Source organism: Fringilla coelebs (assembly GCF_963513975.1).
Source record: "Fringilla coelebs genome assembly, chromosome: 5".
NCBI classification, from domain to species: Eukaryota; Metazoa; Chordata; class Aves; order Passeriformes; family Fringillidae; genus Fringilla; species Fringilla coelebs.
Genome location: NC_140033.1, coordinates 56,267,533 through 56,285,079, shown reverse-complemented (window position 1 = coordinate 56,285,079; position 17,547 = coordinate 56,267,533). Strand labels below are relative to the sequence as shown.

The following is a 17,547-nucleotide window of genomic DNA, read 5'->3' as shown; positions in this document are numbered from 1 at the left end:
ATACAAGATGGAGAATCTCCTTGGCCATCGTTTTGTTGCTGATGTATTTATTTTTTTACTGTCTTTTACATCAGTAGGCAGATTAGGTTCTATTGAGGAATTGGCCCTTCTACTTTTTTTCCTGCATAACCCACAACATCCTTGTAGTCCTCTTGAGTTTCTTGTCCTTCTTCAGAAGGTCCTAAATTCCCTTTTCTTCCCTGAGTTCAGACAAAGCTTTCCAGATATTACAACACAGGGTTGCACCTGTGCGTGTCAAATATTTCTAATTGTGTAATCTACATCAGATAAGTACATTTTTAAGGTATCTCAGATTCTTAGATAGCTGAAGGATAGCAGTTAAACATGTACATTTTTGGTATAGAAAGCTGTATTGCAGCAGTTTGTCTCCACCACTGCACTGTGGAGTAAATTTAGGACTGTGGGAAAACGAAAACATGGAATTTAGGATTGCTTGGATTTTGTTCACTTCGGGTAGACACATGGCATATGAAGTATCAGTATGTGCTTTTTTAAACAAGAAGTTCATCTGTTGCTAGATTGGAAACATTAATAATAATACACTTCATGCATATATGCACACGTGTTGCATTAATTTATTAGTTTTGGAAGCGTTTTCATGCTTGTTTAAATCAAAATGGATTTGAATTTTCTAAGTAAAAGAAGATAAGAAAAAATAAAAAGGGAGGAAAATCAGAAAAGAACTGGCAGACAGTTAGTCCATATGGCCTGATCACTCCTGGTATTTTGAGACAAGAATGTAAACCTGGTGAATTACTTAACAGAATAACTCTTGGGCCTGCCTGTAACCAGGGGGCTCCGTAACTCAGTGGCTACTGTGAGAGCCTTTTTTGTTGGTTCTCAGGGCCCCTATTACATATCCTATATATTTTAGTCATGTTTCATCTGGGAGAGCCCCTAAAAGGGGTATTCCATCTCCTCAGGTGGCCAACACCTGCAGTGTCTTAGCAGACTACAACAAGCACCAGCTAGCTGGAAGTGTGGAGGAACATTCTTTTTCTTCAGCTGTCTGGATGTCTGACAGTGAATAACCATAAAGATACCATGAATAGATGGGCATCAATTTTTTTTTCCTTCTAGGTTGGCCCCTTCTTGGCAGGTTTTACATTTAAAATGAGATGGTGACTGAGAACAGAGGGGCAGTTAACTCCTCTCCTAACCTTTCTTTCTGTGGCTGCCAGCTATCAGTATCTCAAAAATGGGCTGGATAACCTGGCTGTATCTATAGTTTTACAACCTGAGAATTCAAGAGACTGGGGGAACAGGCTCTGAGACATCAGGAACTCCAGACCTCATCTCTGCATTAAATCCCTAAGACTGTTCTGAAGGTCTGTGCAGTTCTACATCTGCACCCTCAGCATTGAATCTTTTGACTAATTATTCCAAATTAGCTTCTACCTTTGTTTGCTTTATTATTTTTAAAAAATATCAGATGGGTTATAATCATTTGCTTTCCAGAAGAATGAGATAAACTATCTGCATTTGGTACTGGCATATTTTAAATTCAGTCTTTCATTAATTTTCCTCCTTACCTGTTACCTTCTTGTTTTCTTATTATGAAGATAAAGTAGATTTCATTTTATTTTTCATTGTTTTATAACAGATTAATGTTTAGAAATGATCAGTTCCTATTAGTCATAGCTCATTCTTTCTTCTTTGCAGTCAGAGCTGTATGAAATCCTTTACTAAACAAAAGATGAATGATTTCATGTGTAACTCGAATTGCAAGAGAAATAATTACTGACAAAGGGCCATACTCAGATTTTTATCCTTCTTTCCTTTTGTGAAAACAATAATTTAATTTGATTCAGAGTTTCAAGAGTGACAACCTTGGATGCAAAGCAAGTAAGTGAAACTTCCTCATGGAAGCAGAGTTATGTGTTATGGCCAGTAGAGGATCTGAGTTGCATCATTTCCATTTATTAGTTATAAGGCCTTAACTTTCATTTAAAAAGATCTGGCTTCAATATTAAGAATGAAAAAAATTGAATTTTTAATTTCATTTTTTAATTCTTTTTGCCCTCTGCTATTCTCTAAAAATCACACCCCCTTGCCTCTCTTACGTGGAAGTTACTCATAATATAAATCTTCTCATGTTCCTGAAGATTTCTGAAACATGTTTTTCCTTAGATCTCAGTTATGTTTGGCTCAGATGCCCAGGTGCTGAAAGAAATTTCAAATCCTATAAACAAACAGTGCCCTGCCAGTCAGTCTTAGCACCAATGGCCTGATAGCTGCTTTTGTCCTTTTCCTTCCTGCTTTGGATGGCCCCTTTACATGCAAGGAAGAAGAAATAAAAAGGTCGGGTGTTATTTCACGACTACTTTAGATGAAATGGCTGATACAAAAGAAACAATAGTTAAAAACAATAGAAATACTCAGTAAAATAGTTAATTACTTAATTCCTTTAATTCCTTAATTTCCTTTTATGAGGAAAGACTAAAATGGCAAATGCAGTGATTGGTTAAATTCAGCTTATGCAGTGGTGGGGAATGTGAAAATATGAACACCTGAAGAACCTGCACACCAGGGAAGGTGTGCAGTGTGTATAGTACTGTACACCCATGTTCACAGGACTGTAGCTCGTTATGATAGTAAGATGATTCCAAGACCAGGAAAAATTAGACCTAAAAGTCCAACAGGGAGTTTTTTTTGGGCTGGGAATACAGGTGTGCTGGAGTTTTGCTTGTGTTTGCCACTGTGGAATCTGCTTTTCATGCTCCATGGCCTTTGACCAGTCACTCCTGCCAGTATGGCTTTCAGCATGGGTAGTCCAGTCTTCTAAATATGGAATATTTGCTTTTTTTCAGGAAGAGGAGCAGGATTGAGAATGGTGATTTGGTCCATTCTTTTCCCACTGAGTTTCTTGACAGTCACCAACCAATATCTGTTTATTTTCCTGTAGGAGAAAAATGACAACTGTTGTGGAGAAAAGACTGGAGCAAGTTGCATGTGTTTGTGAACCTTTGAAATTTATTTGGTAAGCAAAGGAATTCTAGTGACAGAACTGGCCTTCCAGCTGTGGAAAAATAAAAAAATTTCTAGGAAACAATAGAAATTAGGAGGTACAATGTGTTTCAGTTCTGCACTTTTTGCTACCAGGGTGTTTGCAAGATGCTGCCCACCAATCCCATTGAAACACCGCTGCTGTTCAGTCAAACCACCCAGAGCTCCTTGAGGCTCCTGGGCTTTCCCCTTGAAGTCAAAGAGGGTAATTGGTGCCTGCTGGTGGCAAGATTTGTGTTACTCAGCTGGGCAGCCTAGAGGCAGCTGCTGCAGTAAATCTTGCATCTCTTGGCTAGCTGACACCTCCCAGTCCTGCAGGCAGTGCCAAGGGGAGGATGTTTCTGGGAGTGCCGCTGGTTTTCTGCCCTGTTGGTTTGCAGGGGTGCCCAGGTACTATGAGGAGTCCCCTTGAGCTGGAAAGGAAGGAAGCCATTCTTTGAGTTAAAAGGTTTCAATTGAGTCAAGGCAATGGAGAATCAAATTTCAGTCTTTCATCGCTTGTAATAGAAAAATCCATGTGCATTGATAGTTCCACCCAGTCAAGTATCCCTTGTTTTTAGGGCTGCCTGTCAGACTGAGATGGGTGCCACTGGTTTGAAAATGAAAAACCTTCAGTTTTCTCATAAAGGGCAGGTCAGATGTGTGTGGTGCATCCCCACCTTTTGCAGTAGATCACATGTAAAGCTAAGTAAAGCCCCATTTAAATGACAAAAGAATTCTTGGGCTACATGTTAGCTCTTTCCCATAGTAGCTGAATAAAAGAAAAAAAAAATCCTAATAAATAATTAGGGTGGTAATATGTTTGACCATTATTTTTTTTAGTATGACTCTTTTCTGTTACTATTAGAACAGAAATGATCCTTTCGAAGACAACTAAAGTGCTAATGATAGCTAAGAAGGTCATTCCTCGGAGGTTAAACTGGTTTAATTAGAATTTATGAGAAGGTTACTATAGGAGTGCAGAAAGATGTTAAGGGGTTAACCTATAAGAGATTACATTGTAGTCAGTGTTCTGTTAAAGTTTGAATTAATTTTTCCCATGGGTTTTTCACATTCTAATTTTCAACTAAATGAGACATCTGTTTCAGAAAAGGAAAATTTGCTATGGTTGTCATAGCAACTATCATTCCGTAAGAAAATTATTCCAATGGTTACTTTAGAACAGAAAGCTAGAAATTCAGTACATAAAGCAACATCCGATTTCTAGCACAAACTATGATAATTCAGCCCTTTTTGTGTGGCAGATTATTTGGCCTGCAAAACTTGTTCAAATGTTTTAAACATAAGGTTAATTGTGCTGTAAACAAATTCACCTCTGATATATTTTCCCCCTTGAATCTTACATGTCGACAATCATTGTTCTTATCAAAATAACAAACCGCTTGAATTTCAGTCGAGTGCTGGAAACACTCAAACTGTTTGCTTGAAAAAGGTAAGACCTAAATCAAAGTACATTTCTACAGATGAGTGCTTCACTTCAAAGGTGAAATACATTAATGATGTATGTCTTTAATTGCCAAATAAATTTTTCTTGGGTTGGTTTCTTTTTTTCTGACGATAGTGGATTTTTCTATTGTAGAACATACATGACAATAGTTTCTTTGTCAAACGTAATATTATTGAAAAATACTTTATAAAAATAACTACACTTTTCCTGAGTAAGCACTAACTGGGAGTACAGAAATTCAGTGTACTCTATATAAAGAATTTAACTTTGTTTTCAGGTTCTATCATAAATGCAAATTTTGGACAAAGTTGTCTTTGCGTGATATTCAGGTCATGGGCTCGTCAGTGGGTATTAGAGAAGAAGCCTTTTTTTCCTACTAAGAAACTTTCATGGCTGTTTTGTAATAAATTTTCAGAAGAAGGGGCTTGGGGATTTATAAAATCCCTATTTGCTTATAAAGATGGTATTTGCTTTGGGGGTGGGGGCACTGAAGTGTGTGATTTGTCTTTCTTCTCTCCAATGTAAAGCATGCCAACATCCTCCACTGAATCCTTTCTTGGACCTGGGATATTTTTTCTTTTTTTTTTTGCCAGAAATATTCCAGACATTTCCTTCCATCTCAGGATTGTCACAAAAGACAGCATAATGGCAAATCACACAAGTTGTAACATCTCCCCTTGACAAAAGAACAGCTCCAGCATGCATAACTTACCAGCCCCGCTGCAGTCACCACAAAGGGAGCGAGGGAGGGAGGAGGGAAGAACGGGGGAAAGTGCTTCTTGTCTTAATAAGCAGATCATGCCTATTCATAAGGGGAAATGGGCTTTTTTAGAAAGTGCCATGTGTAGTCCAGCCCTGGTAGAGGCAGGCAGAGGCTCTCACAGCTGCCTGTGTGGTTTGTGGTCGTCTAGATTTCAGTAAAATTAAGCTGACTTCTGGTGAGACCTGTGGCAGTCATGAATGCTTCTCTTTAAAAATGCTTTATTGTAGTCTTAAAATAATTATTTTGTGAGGTTTTGACCTGTGCTTCTTGGGCAAACACTGGTCTTTACTCTTGGTTTCTTTTCCGTGTCTGGCATACCTATGGACAGTGCCTCCCCTCACTTCCCGTCAGGGACCTGGGGGCGATCCTGTCGCTGCACAACCCAGACATATCCATTGAAACTGTCAGTGACTTAAAACCCCTGATTTCATGTGCTGACACTTCTTTTGCCACCTATTTGCCCTTGCAAATATTTTGTCAGTGAGATCTTGCTGCTAGAAAACGTACCCTGGGCCTACAGACAATTTGCCCAACAGTTGTGTACTTTCATCTTTGTGAAGAAAAATACTTGGCATGTTAAGTGTGGAATGCAATCCCAAGGCAGGAAAGGATGAAGAGTTTAGAAAAAGCCAACCACTGTATATTATTATGAAGCCTTCCACTTCTGTAATATCCAAGCACCTCACAAACTTCTTTTTTTTTTATTTTTGAGGCATTCCTGTGTGGTAAAAATAATTTCCTTATCTCAGTGGTGAGCTGAATGTGAGGAGGGGCAGATCCAGCTCCACAGAGCCTGTGTGGTTGCCGTGTGGCAGTCACATGGTAACATTGCTGGTACCTTGCTGCACAATAAGCCAGTTAGGAGAATCCCATAATCATTTAGGAAAAGACTTCTGAGATGATCGAGTCCACCCATAAACCTGATGCCACTAAACCATGTCCCCAAGTTCCACATCTCCACATCTTTTAAATGCTCCCAGGCATGGTGACTTAGCCACTTGACCTATCAGGGAAGAATTTTTCCCAATATCCAATCTAAACCTCCCCTGGTGCAACTTTAGGACGTTTCCTCTTGTTCTATTTATTGTTACCTGGGAGAAGAGACCCAATTCCCACCTTTCTAAAACCTCCTTTCAGGTAACTTTGGACAGATAAGGTCTCCCCTGTGCCTCCCTCTACCTGGCAGCAGGAAGGTGAGGAAAGGCTGCTTGGCATGCTGAACAGGTAACCAGAAAAGTGTGAGTTTGTGGCCTGATGTAGGGATGTGTCTTTTTCTTGGCCAGCAGCCTTAGCCTGAGCAATGTTACTCAGAATGAGATTTGTGCTTCACTGCTAGTGCTGTTGGCATTTCTCCTTCACACACCTTCTTCACCTTCCTCATCACAGCTTCTGGAGGCTGGGACATATAATTCTGGTCCTGTAGCAGATGTTTGAAGTTTCACCTTTTTTTTTTCCCCCTGGGACACCTGTTTCTCAAGACCCTGGTTATCCAGGGCATGTGATGAAGAGGCAGGGAATGAGAAAGAAAGCCTTTCAGTCATCGGTAGTTGAGCCTCTTTTTGTCTGTGGAAGGAAAACCTTTTGTTCATTGTACTTCAAATATGGGTATGGCCACAGGACGTCAGTCAAGAAATTATTAAAACTTCCAACCTAAAACTAACCCCTCAATTTTATGACCTAGAATTGGAGCCTAGTCAGCAAGACATAATTTAACACTGTGATATAATTGCTGTGAAATATAGTTTTTTAATCAAGGGGATAGCAAGATACAGATAAATTATGTTCTGACTGGCAGTGTTACAGTCCCGCTGCTCCATGATGAGCTGGCCCATGAGTACATTTTAAAAAATGTAAATGCCTGTCTGATAAGGAATCCTGAATGTGGAAAGTCTCACTTTAAAGCAAGTCAACACACCAGAGGACAGAAGAAATTTGTGTGTAAGAGAAGCAGCAGCATTCTTGTTCTGATGGGATGTATCCAATTAGGGAAACAAAGCAGCAGAGATGATGTCTCTGACTTTGGAGCAGGATCTGTCATGGTGCCAGGGTCTGTCCTTGCCCAGCTGGTCATAGGCTAAGGGCCAAACGTGCTGGAAGCCAATGTGAAGCATAAATCACGTGGAGATGTCTGAGACAGCTGTTCTTCTAAATGTTGTGAGAGTCAGCATGATAATCCACACATGGAGATCTTGGTATCCAGGGCTTGTAAGTAGTTGCAGCAATACTGTGAATATTTTACTCTGTGCTGTCTGCTGAAAGCGGGGAGGACTGCTCAGATTTGCCATACAAGTTAAACTACACTGCTTGTATGGAAAGAGGGGATTACTGTGCACACAAAGAAAATGAATGCTATTTGTGTCTTCAAATTCCATGGTAGTAAAGAGTCAACCTCAGTATTTTAATTAGATAACCAGTACATGGAAGTAGCACTGAAGACATTCTCCTCCTCTCTTGGCAGGCAACCTTGGTTTTATGGCTGGGGCTTTAATCTTCCACGAGGCCAAGCACTATTAGAGAAATGGAACCTTATTCCAGATGGAATAGATATCCTTATAACACATGGACCACCTCTCGGTAAGAAAATAATAGTGCTCTTAGCTGTGTATTTCAGATGATTATATGGTAACTGATGGCTCTCCTTAGAAAAAGAGTGCAATCCTCACTTACAAAAGTCAAAAGCAACATGCATACTGATTTCAGCAGCACCAGGACTTCAGCTCATGATTACCTATGATATCTTTGCTCAATGGCAGGGAATTAAATAATGGCTTTAAAAATAAAATGTTAACACATAAAACCATAATGAGCTTTACAAGTAAGCAGGGTCTAGTTTTCCTATGCACATCTCTAATCTGCCACTGGTGAAATTACTAGATTGAAGGCATGGAGCCTGTTTGAAGAGAAGTGCAGGATTAGGATTTTATTTTTTATCACTTTCTCCCTGACTTGCTACTGCATTCTCCCACCAACAAGTACCCAGAATCTCTTTTTTCCCTCATTATGCTGACTTGGTGCACCTTCTGCCTCACAAACCCAGATGCTCCCCATTGATTGCCTGTTCTTTGGACAGGATGCTTGAATTGCTTATCTGGAATACAATTTGGCAACATGAAGAGATCAAAAAGAAATAGTTTTGCATGTACATTTTCCAATTATTTTTGATATAGGTAATATAAAAGCTATCTATCTCTAAGAGATTTTTCATATTCCTAGAACATTTTGACATTACCTTTGCTGCAGAAATAATACAGTCACACAAACTTGCCCAGATTCAGTAAAGGCTCAAGGCTTTTAAGCTTTTTTTCACTGTATTTAACTTATAGCAGTCTATATTTAATGTGACTGTGTGTTTGACTCTCACTAATTTAATAAGTGGACATGAACAAGAAGCATGCACTCAAGTGTTCTGCTGAGCCTTACTGTGCTTTGCATGAAATGGAGGCAGTTGGTTTCTTTAAACCTTTAGATTCCCCAATTTCCTGAAGCTAAAACCCTCATCTTCCACCCTTTCTTCTCTTTCAGAGCTTGGAGGAGAAAGTATCTAAAGGGTTTGTGTTTTGTTTTCTTTAGAAAGACATGTTTGCATTCCACTGCTCACTAATCCTGGGGGAAAGTAGCTCTTTGAGAGCCGAGTTTCTCACAGTTAGGGGTGTGGGTTTAGATTCTTCACCTAAGTGGAGTCTCATGCCATGCCATGGACTGATTTTAATATGAGCCTGTACTGTAAAAGTGGATGTCAGAAATTAAGTGTTTCAGTCCTGAGATATCAGCTCCAAACCATTGTGATGGGGTAATCCCTCCTAGGTTCCAGGGCACAATGCTGTGTCTTTAATGTAGTTTAATTTATCATTCATATTTAAAACTTTTTCAGAAGCTTTTTCAGCACTTTGAAAACCCCTTTTAAAGCCAGCTGGCCAGTTGTAAAACAATTCAACCTTCAGCTGACTGAAGATTCACTTGAAGTCTAATGTTGGAAAGTGGAGAGATTCAACCACCTTGCTGCTTTAGCCACCAGGCCTCTTCAGTAGCCTCAGGCATCAGCAGAGGGAGGAGGACCCCTAAAGAGCACTGCAGAGCTGGCACTCAACAGACAGACTTTAATAATAAATTTAATAGTAAATTTAATAATTAAAAAGTAAATTAATAATTGCAGAAAATCTAAGGAAGGGCCACCCATCTCCAGTGATTTTAATGGAGTAATGTGAATTCCCTCCATCTCCATGGCTCAGTATGTGGTTTGTTTTTTTCTTTTAATTCTTTATCTTCAAACACCCCCCAAGAATTCTTTCATTTTTTAGAAGTTCCTGTTTCTTTGTCTCTCTCTTATTGATGCATTAATAGATGGCTCAAGCACAGAACCCTCTGCCTGAGGGCAGGAGCTGTTGGTCTCCCTGACACCCGTGGCAACAAATATATGACACTTCAAAGAACTTAGCACTCTGCTTAACTTATGGAACCACCTCATTGTGCAGCTCTGTCCACAGACCCTTAGGGGGACAGGATCCTCCTTGAGCCTCCCAGCCAATTATTTTAACCAGAAAGCTGATTCCTGTTGTTCTGATCTTGGAACTCAGAACCTCACTAGAGTTGTTCCTAGTGTCCATAAATAGCAATCAGTCCTCTTGCAAATTCTGGGCTTTTTTCTCCAGCATGGCTGCCTAAATTCTGCCCATCATCCATTTTCTGTGCTGCTCTCTGATTCCCTCACTTCAAGAGTGAGGGAATCACTCTTGAATCACTCAGCATCTTCCTGAACTAATTAATAATACATTATTACATAGATTTGAAATGGTCTGATTTAGATGCAGAAGCACCATTAAGAGGTAATGAACTTTGTTTGTCATTTAGCCATGTAACAAAAATCCAAGTAATTTTTCTCTTCTGTTTTAGAGTAGTGCTTTGGGATGAAACCAGGGCAGGGATAGATGGGAGGTTCACAGAGGATGGGAAAAAAAAGGTTAAAACAGCTATTTTGGACAATTTTATTAGTAACCTGTTTATTATTATTAACAAAGATATACAATGTATTTCATCACTTATGAAATATAGAATTTGTGATTATGGGATCAGTGTTAATGCTCATTTCCATATCAGCATGTTTTTGTTTCCTAAAGGCCTCCATTTATGATTCTTTTATTTCTCTTCCAAAAGTTCACTTTATTTTCTTTTTTTTAAATTTAATTTCACCTTTAAGTCTTCATTTGCAGCTGTCTGCTTGATAGTCTGTGACAAAGATTTATACTTTCCTGACAGCTGCAGAAACCTGTTTCAAGTAACCAAACATTAAAAAACCCCTAAGATGAACTCTAATTGTTAGCTAGGTGTAATCAATTATTCTTACTCTGTGTAGTCAGGTGTACATAATAAGCTGCAAACATATGGGAAGGCTTCAGAAGGGTGATAATGCATGTAAACAAAAACATGTTCAACATAAATAATGCTTAATTTAATGGAGAAGTTAATTTTATGGATTTTTGTTTGTGAAGTTTTTGAAGTGGAAATACTTTTGGCTTTATGTTCACTGCAGACATTTTGACAATTAACTGTTTCAAATCACTGCAGTTATAAAACCTATGGCTATAATATGTTTACTCTGAAAAAAACCCCAAACATGACTTTATTCCAGAGGAATTGCTGGCCTCGCTTTCACATCATAAGTACTGTTTTTCTCTGGTGAATTTTGACCTCCCTTCAATGGCACATGTGAATTCAGCAGGAATGAACATTGCTCAGCCTGGCTGTAGTTCAGCAAGGCTTTCTTTCTCTACAGTCCCTGACAGGTGCCAAACAGCATCTTCAGGTTTTTGACCATGATGAGAACTTCCTCTCTTTGGCACTTAGGATGCCCCATTCCCAGCTGTGGTTTTTTTTTTTTTTAATTATGATTTTTTAAAATTTTGTTTTGGTTGGTTTTGTTTTTGTTTTTTTCCTAAGAATTGAACTTAGCTCTCTGAGTAGCTATGAAGCAAGTGCAAACTTTTGCCATTTTGGTAAAACCTCACAGTTTACCAAGCCCAGTTTTCAAGCACTGGCAGCTAAAGAGGTATTTCTCAATGTGTGAACCTACCCTGAAGCTCTAGCAAATCTGAGAGCTTTTCCAAGACGTTGAATACCACATTTCTGGTCTTTTAAACCAGTTCGTTGGCTGCTTAGCCATGCTTGAGTGGACATCAAAAGTAAATGTATGAAAACCAGATCCAGGCTCTGTACCTCTGGCTAAAAGCACAATATATTCACACTACTGCAGAAAATCCAAGAGATGCAAAGCTATGACAGGCACACAGGGAAAATGTCAGAACAACAAAATAAAACCAGGAAGATTTTATCTTCTAGGTTTCCAAATCTGAGCCTGATGAAAATGACTGAACAATAGAGAGAAAACAGATTGATTGTTGCAAACACTCCAATACAACATCCTCCTTATACTACTACTTGGAAAGAAGCATGGACTTCAGTTGGCAGTAAACTTCCCCCTGCAGTATTTTTAGACAAAGAGGCAAGTCGATGTAACATTTCTATTTTCATAAGAATTACATTTTTACACAATTTTCGTGCAAGTAAATGCAGCACTTAAATACATCTTCTGCAGAGAAGGCCTGAGTTTCTCTTCCTATCTGGGATAGGGAAGTGGGGCTTGCTGTGCCATGAAATGGTTTAACTCAAGGATGTGACTTTTTGGGCATGTGGTGGATTCCTCACCTGAGCTCCACTACTGTAGGTTTCAATGTGATAACAACAGAGTTGTAGTATTGGCAGCACAGATTCCATTACATTGGTTCAAGTGTTCAATCTAAAAAAGTAGGTCCCAGGACAGGTTTTAAATAGGTAAATGTTCTTTTAACTTCTTTAGAGGCTCCCTTTGGATTTACTGCACTTTACACCTCATTATCTTCAGGAAGAAAAAGGGGTAAAGCATTGAGTTATTCCATTAACAACAGTGCAAAAAAATGCTTCGATTACAGTGATTATTTTTATTCTTTGAAAAAGAACTGGAAAGAGTTATCACAGTCCTTTTTATCCAGATGAGCTTTTATGGTTTTCCACCAGTATTTTTCTTTCCTTCCTCTTCTGCATACCAAGGCAGACAAGTTTTTGCCATTTCAATTTTGTGGCTGTTTGTAAAAAGCCATGAGACGTGAAATCTCAAAAATGCTATATAACAGCACAGCTTTGTGGATCACTTGTCTTCTCTTAAAGCTTTCTTTTCTTTTCCAAAGGTTTTCTAGACTGGGTTCCTAAGAAAATGCAACGAGTAGGATGCGTTGAGCTGCTGAACACAGTCCAGAGACGAATACAGCCAAGGCTTCATGTTTTTGGGCATATCCATGAAGGTCAGAGCACATTTCTTTTTGTATGTATGTTTTTAGAGAAGTCTTAACCAGCATTTTCAAACTTGAATGTCTGAACTGAAGCACTTCTTGAATTCAGATACATATTTAGCTGTATATATAGAGCTGTATAATAGGTGAAATTGGCTGATATCCACATTTCAACATTTCAATACTTGTACTTGAGCTTAGCTTTCATCTTCTACATCTATAAAACAGGTTGAGGCTTCCTTCACAGGGATGAGTACTGTGAATTTTAAAATAAGAACACAAGTCTAGTAGTTACAGAAAGTGACTTAATATTAGGATGGAGGGGTTTTTTTTCCTCAGCAGACTGTGCTTCACAATAATTCATGTAAGATCTCTGTGTGTCAACTTCTGTGCTTTTAAAACGGGTAGGAATATTTTGAGGGTTGCTTCTAAGGCTTGATCTTCAAGGTTTTCCAATAACTGTTGTCTCTCCCCATCAGAGTGTATATGAAGTTGAAATCAAGAGGGGTATCACCACTGACTGGTATAGAAGTTCCAAGATATTCATGGATGCATTTGGTTGCTTTGACAGGGGAAACATTTTGTGCCCAGGCAAAACAAGTGGTTCTATTGACTATTTGATATTTAACTGGAAAAAAAAAAAAAAAGAGTACCCTTTGCACAAGCCAAAGTAATGGTGACAGATATGCTCTGCTGAAGGCAGTGACAGCAGTTCATCTCCAGGCAAAGGAAAGGTAGCTGCTGCCTGTCCTGTTCACAGAGCAAGGCTTCAAGCAGTGCTGCCACCCCAAGCAGAAAGCAGTGGGCTGTGCAGGAGTGAACCATTGGCATGTACGTGTGTATTATCAGCTGCTTCATCTTTGGCAGTGTTAACTTACTGGCAGGAAAAGGTACTCCACAGCTGCCAGTTTTCTGCTTCTGGGACTGCTCCAGCCTTTGCTGTAGGATCTCTGTGGGTCTCAGCAGTGTAGAGATGGAAAAACTGGAGGAGCTGGCATTCAGATACTTCTGGTTTTGTGAAGAACCCGTCCTACGATATCGCTCTCTGACTTGCTGCTGGAGGCTTTCACCATTGCACATTAGAAGTGACATGGCTGGTGGTGTAAAATTAATGGATAAGATGTTCAGATCATTATCTTATAGCTCAAGGATTAGGTCCATTCTCCTCATGTGTCTCATCCGCAGTGACCTGTTCATGCCTGGTTAATGTCCAAAGTGCTGTTAAATCACAGAGTAAACAAATAATGCTGCTAGAGCACTCTGATATTCCAACCAAGAAAGCTGATGAATACAGTTCAAACTCATTGTCATTTCAGAAATTATAAGCCAAGAGGGTTGCAGGGGATATAAGCAAACAGCAAGCCATGAAGCTTCAGGCAGGTAAACAAAATCACATCTGCTAAAACCAAGTCCAACTTTGGCTCTCAAGGGAAGAGAATGGCACCTCCATAGAATAGTAAATCCTGTGAATTAATATAGTTGGCACAGTAGGTATCAAAACACAGAAACAAGGTAGTCTTCTTGTTAACTATCATAATTTAGAGAAAACAAATGGGGAACTGCAGAGCCTGTTTTTCAGCGGGATGCTAAATCTCTGCAGAGGAGAATTCCCATTGCAGGCAGCCTGTGCAAACGAAGCTGCACTTTGTAGAGAGAATGCATGATTTGAACAGATGAGTTCTTCCTCAGAATGAGCATAGCTACATCTGCAGCAGTCATTTATTGAACATCTGGGGGGAATAGGTGCTTATGAGATGTTTCTTCTCTATTCCCTCTTTGCACTACCATGTATGCCAAAAAATACCTCTTGGCTTGCCACTGATGCACCCGTGGAAAGGACAAGTGGCATGGCAGGGGCTCTGGCTAAAATTCTTGTTTTCCCAGAATAGCCAGTACTCCACTGAGGTCATGGCCAAGGGAACCTTGCTGGCAGTGGGACAGGAGTGAAAGCTGCAGCATTAGGAATCTTCCAGCAAAAGGAAGTGTCTGGTCTCTTCAAATGTGTAGCCAAGGAGACAGAAAGTCCCAGCCACGGTGCTGACTCTCCTCTGTGCATTTTCTGTTTTCCTCAGAACAGACATTCTGTGGAAAACAGAAAGGGATTTAAAGAAATTCCTGTGACAGGAGCCTGACAGAGTTTTCTTCCCTCCCTGGGCCCTAATTATAGTGTCGTTTTTCCATGGAAGGTGCAGGAGGCCCTGCATTATTCAGGGTGTTTTAAGGAACCAAAAAGAAAGGAATTCGGCTACTGTTTCTTTGTTTGCAAATTATGCAATTTTCATGCTGTGAAAGATGCAAAATTGCATTCAGAGAAAACATAGGGTCCTCAGTACCTAGGGTTTGAATAGTTAGAGCTTAGTGTGTATATAGCACCGAATACATTTCACTATTAACTTTATGAAAGGTGAGATTGAATCTTAGTGCAAACGCTTTCCACCAGGTGATTTCCCCAAAATCATGTCTTTCTGATGACAAATGCAGTTCTTCATATTGATCATAATATTTCAGTGAAAGTTTCCAACCTTTGGCTTTTAGCTTTCATATAATCAAGCTTATGGGTTTCTTTAGTGATTCATTAAAAGATTTTTGACAACAGAGAGTGTGTCTTCTTTTTCATAACACCAAGGCTGTCAAAGGGCTTCTTCTTCACTTTCTGAAAGAGCATTTCACTGTACTTTTACAGGAATTAGAGCTGAAAGTTTGGTTTTCTGCAGATTTAACTCTAGGACTGTTTGCCTTGGGTGTCTAGCCAGACATAAGATGTAGCTGAAGCTTTTTCACCGCTGGTGAGACACACGGATGTGTGTGTTCTCCTGTGGAAATGTTCTAGTGTTTAAGGTGTGAATTTGCCTTGTCTGTTAGACAATGCATCCAATAATAAAGCCATTTTTTCTCAGCCTGGGCAGGCATTTAAGTGCTTTTCCATCAAGTTTGGTCAACAAGTTCAAAGACATAGCAAGAAGAGGTTCCTACTAGGCAAATCCTGCCCTGATGCACATGCACACGTACTTGCTTCAGTCAAGCAATGTTTTTTCTTTATTGGTTGCTTAAAGGATGTTCAACATAGGGCAGGAAAAAAAGGTGGGAAGATTAAAATTGCCCAAAGTTTGCTGCACTGATGACTGCAAGCCTAAACAGTCAGAAGCATCCTTTCCAAAACTAAAACAATTTTAAGAGAAAAATCTCTGCAGAGAGAAGTATCTGTCTTTCTAAGGAGGTTTAGTGTGCTGGCTGCCAGAGATAATAGCCACCAGCTACTGAGGGCCCATTTTGCTTTTCTTACACAATTTAAAAAGTTATTCTGTAGGACAAAGATGGTATTGATTCAGGGAACATTTATGTTTTGCACAAAGATAATTTTTTAATTCCTTCTGAGTAATAAAAAATGTGGCACTTATCATTGTGTGATAAACGTAATTAAAAATGAAAGAAGATAATCAGGAATAATGAGAGTAATCAGAATTTTTCTTCCTTTTTAGGTTATGGTGTCATGGCTGATGGAACCACCACCTATGTGAATGCATCTGTGTGCACTGTGAATTACCAGCCACTTAATCCACCTATAGTTATTGACTTACCTACTCCAAGGAACACATGATTATAATGAGGATTTAAAGTTGTATCCGACACATAAGCAACTTTATATTGCTGGCTGAGAATCCCAATAGGGAACCATTCAACAAAAAAAGCAAAATCCTTTTTTTCCCTGCTAGCTCTTCACAGATAAATTTAGACTAACAAAAGTGGACAAGGAACAAAGACATTTTGGTGCCAGAACCAGATTAAAGACTAACATTTCACCCTTAAAATGTTTGTGAACACAGAAAAGTGAATGCATTCCACATATATATATATATACATAGATATATATCTATATATATATATCTCTAGTAGGGGCTTTTGTACATACCGTATACTGGACTTATTAAAAGAACGATGTCTTTCAAAGGAGTGTTTCTTTAAGAAAGTTTGCAGTTTAAACGTAAGTGTTTAGACTAGGATTTCCTCATTTCAGATGTTTTTCAGTGAGCTCTTGGTAAAATAAAAATGATGGTAAAGATGTTTTCCCTTAATCACATGGCAAATATAAAAGATGGTGCACAAATGACCAGTCACGGGAGGAAAGCTATTTCTCCAAGTCCTCCAGGTCTAAGTCTTTGCATCTATTCAAAACCAATGCAATACAGGCCCTAATTCACCGCACTGAAATGAAGTTTTACTACATCTGGCATTACAGATGGCAAGGGAAATGGTGCATATTGCCAGCATGCTGTAAACAGCTCAACATTCAAGAAGGGAGACTGTGTTAAGTGCAGTATAAACTCAGGAATTTGTAACCTGGCCTTGCCTGTTTAAAAAGGAAAGAAAAAAAAGAAAGGATGACATTTCCCTTAAAAAAAAAAGCAAGAAAAAAGTATAACTGTGTTTTCATATGGTAAAGCGATATGTTATTGTATTTAAGGAAAAAAGAAAGAACCTGCAAAGAGCCCACCCAATGATTAGTAATGGTACTTTAAATAAAACCTACTGGGACCATTGGTTTAAAAACTGCTAATGGGACATGCAGCCAATGATGAGATGACTGGTTTGAATTTGGCCCTGCTCAGGACTGGCTGAATGTCATTGTGATCATTTTGTCCCTGGGAAACATGGATGTCAAGGGGAAGGCATCAACCCAGAGTGTAGTTCGAGCACTCCCTTTTAGGTGACTGTGAGCGACACGTACACACCAAAGTGTGCAGAGCAGATGTCACCTCAGGGGACCTGGTACTGCTGTTTGCCCACTCATGGACACTGCTGAGAGAGGCTCAGCACAAACCCAGTAGAAACCCATCTGTTGTGTTGCTTTTGGCACCAGGCAAAGCAGGGAATGTGGCAGGAGCTGGTTGGGATGGTCCATAGCCACCGTACTGCTTGTGCAGCTCTCCTGCAGTGCTAACAGAGGTATTGAAGCTGCTGGGATTTCAGTCCTGTCCTAGGCAGAAGTTTGA

At 39.4% G+C, this 17,547-nt stretch overlaps 1 protein-coding gene across 2 annotated transcripts in view; it reads left to right on the top strand.

Moving 5' to 3' along the window:
• Positions 1 to 16,154, top strand: part of MPPED1 (metallophosphoesterase domain containing 1) — a gene marked incomplete at both ends in the record, with an annotated part of 45,680 nt that extends 29,526 nt beyond the window's left edge. The window contains 3 exons of one of the 2 annotated variants that reach the window (XM_084205414.1): positions 7,696 to 7,811; positions 12,455 to 12,568; positions 16,036 to 16,154. In XM_084205414.1, coding sequence (XP_084061540.1) covers positions 7,696 to 7,811; positions 12,455 to 12,568; positions 16,036 to 16,154 — 349 coding nt within the window. Of the gene's footprint in view, positions 1 to 7,695; positions 7,812 to 12,454; positions 12,589 to 16,016 lie in introns of both variants that reach the window. The other variant, XM_084205413.1, reaches the window with a different exon arrangement.
• Positions 16,155 to 17,547: the final 1,393 nt, after the last annotated feature.